Source organism: Chanos chanos, chromosome 16 (assembly GCF_902362185.1).
Source record: "Chanos chanos chromosome 16, fChaCha1.1, whole genome shotgun sequence".
Lineage (NCBI taxonomy): Eukaryota > Metazoa > Chordata > Actinopteri > Gonorynchiformes > Chanidae > Chanos > Chanos chanos.
In genome coordinates, this window is record NC_044510.1 from 4,660,317 (window position 1) to 4,667,816 (window position 7,500).

General features: G+C 46.3%; 1 protein-coding gene across 1 annotated transcript in view; it reads right to left on the reverse strand.

Moving 5' to 3' along the window:
- grin2ca (glutamate receptor, ionotropic, N-methyl D-aspartate 2Ca) overlaps positions 1-7,041 on the reverse strand; it is a 42,208-nt gene extending 35,167 nt beyond the window's left edge. Inside the window, exon 1 of the mRNA XM_030793654.1 lies at positions 6,610-7,041. Coding sequence (XP_030649514.1) covers positions 6,610-7,041 — 432 coding nt within the window. The remainder of the gene's footprint in view (positions 1-6,609) is intronic.
- Between the last annotated feature and the right edge of the window lie 459 nt (positions 7,042-7,500).

Consider the following 7,500-nt stretch of genomic DNA (forward strand, 5'->3'; position numbering starts at 1 on the left):
ATTGGCATTGGTGCTATGCTGTTCTGGTGGTACGGGCTGAATGAATTTATGATGATATATGGAGGCATGACGAAGATGGAATCACCACCGTATTTAATAGTGCAGTGAAGCATGAAGACAGGTCTCTCTGCAGGAGATGGGCCCTGTTATTTATGCATTGTGTACTCCAACGCGCACACATACACATACACTCACACATACATACACACACACGCACGCACAAACATAAACACATACACACTCTCCCTCTCTTCTGCACACGTCGGCCAATCCATACACATCTCCAGTCCATCAAATACAGACCTGCACTCAGATTTACACCATGCAAACACACAGACACTAACACAAGCATGTTTTCTTCATCTTATCTTTTCTTTTCTTTGTATTTTAGTGAGTTAATTAACTTCCCTCTGACCTGTAATCTATTGTAATGACAGATGAATAACACAGCCTTAACTGTAACCATAACCAAAGATACATTTTGGCAGTATTTGCATATGTGTCATCACTCCACTGTCAGATATTTATATCCTTATGGGGACATTTGGTCCTCACAGTGCCACAAGAACGCAAGCCAGTATACAAATACACACACACACACACACACACACTTCATGATGACCTAAGCAGTCTAGCTGCTCCTCTCTCTTGCTTTTCCTCATACAAAAACAGTTGTATTGGTGTCAGTGTGCTATCCGTTTCCCCGGCAGGATGTGGGAGCGTGTGTTTAGCCAGTAATGGAGGGGGAGAACTTTGTCCGCTCCAGTTTCAGGCTCCTTTTACTCCTATGAAAAACCAGTGGACTCCATCTCTCTCTCCGGACCGGTGGAGCACCGGGGAGCAGATGGGAGGAGGAACGGGGGGGGGGGGGGGGGGGGGGGGGGGGGGGGGGGGGGGGGGGGGGGGGGGGGGGCAGGGTTGGATTTTGGGCAGATCCTTTACTTCCTCTGTCTGGGAGTTAGACATAGAGTGAATCCAGTAGCACTCTACAGTAGTAGGCTTTTCCCTCACTTCGGAAACCCGGCAGCCGTTCTTCTCGACCACGCCTCTTCTCCGCCATTGCTCCGCGGTGGTGGAACGACCTTCCTCACTCAGTTAGGACTGCGGAATCTCTTGCCATCTTCCGCAGGAAACTGAAAACCCACCTCTTCAGAACCCACCTGTCCCCCACTGCCTAACCTCCCTTTCTATATATATATTAAAAAAAAAAAAAACACTATTAACCTTGTCTTGTGTTTTTTCGTTTACTGTCACAGAATCCCAGGAGCGTAATACGAAGGGTAATTAATGTACAGCCTTATTGTGATCTCTGTTTATGAGGTAATAGGATCTGACTGATGCACTTATTGTAAGTCGCTTTGGCAAAAAGCGTCTGCTAAATACCAAATTGTAAATTGTAAATTGTACATTTAATCAGTTCAAAGATACGGTACTTCCACAAACTTCCCCAGAGCTAGGAATACTGAACACTGAATCAGCACTGAAATACTGAATCAGCGCTTGAATGTTGATTCAGTGCTAGGATGTTGATTCAGGGCCGAGATGTTGATTCAGGGCTGCAATATTTAACACACAGTTGGAATGTTAAATAAATGATTTCCTGTCGAGTCAGTGTTTGCAATGATGAACTGGTGTGCAAATGTCGAAGTGCTTGTGGAATGTTGAATATGTGCTGGAATGTTTAACATTCCTGGAATGTTGAAGCCACCCGCTGTTACAATGTTGAGTCGGCTTTGGGACATTGAATCTGTGTCGGAATGTCAGGCTCAAGATGAAATATTGAGTCCACATTGGAATGCTGAATCAATACCGGGATGTTGAATCGCTCTTGAAATGTTGAATGAGCGGGCAAGCGCTGAGCTGCGGCTGGAATGTTGAATCAATGTTATAATGTTGAATCAATGTTGGAAAGTCAAATGACTGTTGGACTTTTGAGTTAGTGTTGCAGCAGTAAATCAATGTTAGGATGTTGAATCTGTCTCAGAATATTGAACGGGGGGAGGGGGAGGGGGGGTGACTTTGGGGCACGCTTTTCCATTTCAAATTCGACAACTGACTGCGTCACCTGAAACACATCAATATAAATTCTGACGGTATACACTCGGTGCTCCCAAGACAAAGTGACCACATAAAAGGGAAAATATGATTATAAAAGCATGAGTGTTTCCTCAGTTTTCTCTCGCCACACTTTCACTCTGGATATAAATGCCCTGTCGAACGCATAGCCGGCCTCTGCTCGCATTAAGGTCCGTCGTGTTTAAAAAAAAACATCTCTGTTACCAGGTCATCTACCGTCTGAGCCTTGGACGTCATAAAGAAGTTCTCCATCAATCGACGCGCCTGGAGCAAACACGCTTCTCACAGTAAGGAGGTGCGTGGACGGCCCTTTTTGCCGTGACATTTGTTTGAATAATCGGCCGGGGCGAAGGGAACGCAAACCGACCACGCGCGTTTTACACGGACTGAATGGAGATGCCGGTCAAAAAAAAAAAAAAAACCCTCTTTGAATGAATACAGTCCCTTCTTTTCTTTCTCGCCCTTTTTTCTTCCTTTCCTTTCCTTTCCTTTCATCCCTTCTTTCATTACTTCTTTCTTTCTTTCTCTCTTCCGTCCTTCCTGTCTTTCTTGCTTGCTTTCTGTTTTTGCTTTGTTGACAGACCGTAGGGGGAAAATTTGTGCTTTAACTCTGGCACGGCCCGAGAACAGATCTGGCGAGGATGCCTTCATTCTAATTGGGCTAATCAGCATGGTAATTGAGCAAAATAGCCCCCGGACAGCCCGATTTTATCAGCTTATGTCCCAGTGCTTCTGTCTCCTGGACCGGGCCCCCTGTATTATCACGAAAAACGGATGAGAAGAGAGACTGTTTAGCCCTAGTTGTTTTTTTTGGGTTTTTTTTTTTTTTTGCTGACTTGTTTTGGATGTGGTCCCAATGATCAGTCAATAGCCAAGCCGTTTTTCTTAAGACCTGACAGTTCTCACAGTCTGACAAAACACAAGAATCTAAAGAGGCGACTTTAAATCGCCTTCGCTCGTCCTCGGCGTGCTGTCGTGGTTCCGGAACGATCTCGTTTTGTCTACGGTTGACGTCTACCTTTGAAACGAGGGGTATGTTTTCAGCTGTTGTAGTAGGGAAATTCAATCGCATATATCGATTATGTATTCAGATGTTCAGATTTGATTTCTTGCCTTGGGTACCAGTGAGAGACTCAAGAAGGAGGGTATTCCTCTCACATACTGGGTGTCTTTATTGGTAATTGTCAGTAATTTATGTTTATTGGTGCTCTGTGTGTTTTCTAGAGTCTCTTTATGCTCAGTTTTGAATCTTGCATACTCTCAGTCCAAATCCAGGCTGGGAGATTGAAGACAGATGCCATTATACAGAGCTTAGAGTGATTTTTCTCTCTCGAACGCTGGCACACCGGGGTCCGGAGTGAATCCGTGTATCCGGAGCCAACGTACGCAGGCGTTAATTAGACCCAACCTGAGATCACTGCTACCGGGCCATGGGCCACCACTTCACCAACACGACCATGCCAGCCACTAATGAGTCCAGAGTCACCAGCTCCAAATCACCAGCCCTCTACACTCAAATACTCATATGCTGCCAAAATCAATACCATTCAAACAGTCCCCCAAACATCTACTGTCACACACTATATAAATCAAGCCAAGCAGTCCTAAGCCACACTTAGATATACAAAATAATGACAGAAAAAAAAGCTATTGAACACACATATGTTGCTTACTTATAAATGAATTTACCAGTATAATCAATACCATTCATAAATCTTAGCTAAATCCGGGCACTTGTTAATGTTGTGAGCGAATCCTCATCATTGGAATGGGCCATCGAACTCTCACTCGTCACACACTGTCTGAACGTGTATTAAGCTGTTTCACATCATCATATTCCAACAGATTAATTCACACCATACACCATACTACAGGACTGTCCAAACAAACCCCCAAGATATGAATATAGAACAAATCTTTATTCAGATAAGAAACACAGGTATTGACCTCAGAGCAGCACATGCCCCACTCCCCCTTACCCTCCAGCAACACCGCCCCCCCCCCCCCTCCCCGCCCAGAGATGACCGGTATTCGGCGTTATTAGTTTTATTCTCTTTAGACTGGAAGCTTTTTCCTTCTGACACTTTTGCAAGTCATAGCAAAACAGACCAGCAGGAGGTAAATTAGCTTCCAAATGATGTCAGTACCTGAAAACCTGTACAGACGTCCAAATTTCCAGTGGCGTTTCACTCAGCTTTTGGATAGGGAAATAGAGTCTCTTGGCATATGGACCAAAGTAAAAAATTTCCAATTATTTCAGCAGCTGTTGGATTGTAATAAAGTGCTCGAGAGCATTATGTCCAAATTCCCCCTGAAGCTCTTTGGACTGGAACTGCCTGAAATCTACTGTTTAAGATCTATTGATCAATTAACCACAGTAGGACTTCAACCAAAAAAAAAACGCCATCTCAACCAGCTGTGATTGTAAAATGTTTGACACGGCTGTAATCGCATTCAATATTAATCTGAGCTCAACAACACCCCCCCACCCCCCCACCCCGCCAGCCCTGTGTTCACGCTTCTAAAATACATCCATTTGAGCTGCAGCTCACTTCACATTAAGGAGGGTGGCAGAAGCCAAACTGCATAAACCAGTGAAGTTTCTCATCAAATTCTACCACTTTTGTTATGAAAACTCCTTCCCGGACAGATACAGGCTGACAGATAAATCCTATGAGAGATGGACGCCGCGCTTGCGTTTGTTGCGTGCGGCCAACTCGAGGAACGCGCAGATGTGTAAAGATGCAGACATGACCCGCAGTTGTTAATAAAACACAGGGGCTTTCTGCGTGAACCAGCCGGCTTTCCCTCCATATTAAGAAACGAATAACGTGCTCGCGTATTGCGGGAAACTGACGGGTCCGCGCCCGGTGGGGGAGGACGGAGCTTGACTCGTAAAGATGCCAATTTGCATAGAGCCGATAAAATTTTGATGACACAGCGCCCTCCTCCTTTCCTATCTCATCCGAATCTGAGAGCGGACGATGATGGACACAGGCTCGTCGTTTCGTTTCACCGCGGTGACCCGTAGAAACGCGGGAGCGCCCGTTCTCGGACGAACGCGATTGGCTTGTGACTCATTGCGCGAGCGTAGCCATTACGTTTTGATTAAAGTTTGGCCCCTCGGTCCGCTCTGCTCCGCGGGAGTCCGAGAAGCATTTACAGCCTCTCGTTCTTTGAAAGCAATTTCAGGCCAGTCTGTGTTTTTTTTTTTTTGTTTTTTTTTTTCTTTTAATGCTTCCTGTACTGTTTAACTGGACTGATGTAAAACTCAATTCTGAAAGCGGATTGCTGGAATGCAGTCAGCTCATTCCCTTGAAGTCAACAGAATGATAAACAGCCAAATAAAACCATGTGTGTGTGTGGTTGTGTAAGCGAATGCAGCAACGCTGAAGGGTATCTACTAAAACCACCAGCTTTCTGGAATCCCGCATCCAGAAACCGTTTTTTGTTTTGAATACAGCGCGTATCCGCGCCATGGACGTTCATGCAACCAAACCTACAGACATAGACATGGACAGTTTTGGTATTCCGGGGAGGGGTTTTTTTTCCGTTGCGCCGTAACTCATGGCGAAATGGAGCCGCCGACGATGTCTGCTAACGATAACGACTTTAATGAGTATGCTAATTACCAGTGTCACTGCATCTGTGCCGCTGCTGAACGGAGAATCGTCTTCCTTCGAGTGTTTCGCTCGTCTCGCGGAGCGCTGTACGTTTTTCTCGGAATGACGTCTTTCTTTATGATTCGCTATATATCTTCCCCCGTCATTACTCAGGTCGACAGCACTGATCCACGACACACTTACAAAAGCCATAACAAGGAATGCACCCTTAAGGAATAATTTATGAAATATCTATGACAGCTGGTAACCAGAGGTCACCAAACTGCATCCCCCTTGTTATAACCTGCCATCCCCCCATATACTCTATAGAGTAGTGTCAGTGACCATCGGGCCATCCCCCCTGTTAAAAAATTCCCCCCTGTTAAAAAAACCAAATCACCTACTGAATATGTCTATCAGTGATAGGAGGCACAACCCTGAAAAGTAATCATGGAGAATCTGAGGAGTGTAGCAATGTTGGTGTAGACCACAGTTTATCACAGATAAGCTCGAAGCGCTAAAATGAATTTTAAATGAAAAATTGGAGTCAGCCAGTGTATCTTCCCTGGGAACACAACGCAAAAAAACAACAACAACAACAACAACAACAAAACATTTCAGCTAGTGTGAGGTTAAGTCATGTTCATTTAGACCTTTCCCATGCCAACCAGTATCTGAATGATCTGAGTGTACTGGGAAGTAACCTTGGGGCCTTTCTTGTGAGACAAATCTAAAGAAAAAAAAAAAAAGTGTGAGAGAGTAACCGGCTCTCTGTGAAGTCAAGGCTAGCATTTAGACATCAGAGTTTGTTTACATAGGCTCCAGGAACACGAGCCATTGCTTTGCCAGCTCTAATAACTGGCTGTACCAGCCTGGTTCGGTACTATGCCCATGAGTGACATCAGCGCCCCTGTCGGTGCCAAGTTCTGACCTTGTGCGGCAGGACGACGGCGGAACCCCCGCTGATGCCCACGATGGGCACGGCGGTCTGGGTGGAGATGAAGTCCAGGATCTGTGCCACGGCCTCTGATCCGATGTTATCCTCGAACACCACGCCATGGACCCGGTTGGCTGCCAAAGTGTCGCAGATACGGGTCAGCAGCGTGCGGGGGTTGGTGTTGTTCACCAGGACCGTGATGGGGTTGACCTCCAGGGGCAGGTCCATGAAGTTTTCCCTGCTGAGACGACCTTTGATCTCGGTCTGGTAGGCCGAGCCGCTGAAGACCACCGCCACATTGACGGTGGGCTCGGCGATGCCGAACGGTCGCCCCCGGCAACGGGGGGCAGCACAGAGCAGCAGCACCAACAGCAGCGGCAGCAGCGGCTTCAGAGAGTCGCGTAGGCAGTCTAGACGAACGCCCATCTCAGCCGCCTACTGCCTGAGAGAGAGAAACAGAGAGAGAGAGAGATGGAAAGGAGGAGAGAAAGAGGAAACAAAAGGATTTTTAGATGTATATTATCTGTTTGACAGGTAAATATTCATTCATGAGTGTGAGAGAGGGAGAGACAGTGAGAGGAAAGGCCTTAACCATAAATGGTTTTGGCATAAATGTTGTTATAATGTTCTAATAGCATTCTGTTGGCTTAAGCCGCTACGCTGGCAACCTAACCCACCCTGCCTTTTGCTTTCTGTCAGCTTCCACTGATTCCAGACCATTCTCTTCATTGGCACGTGTGTGTGTGTGTGTGTGTGTGTGTGTGTGTGTGTATGAGAGAGAGAGGCCATTAGCATCGCATGGCTGATGCGACAGCGGTTGTGTTTTCGGCCAAACACACATGTAGCACGGGGGGGGCACAGTCGTCAGGTCTCTCTGTCTGCGGC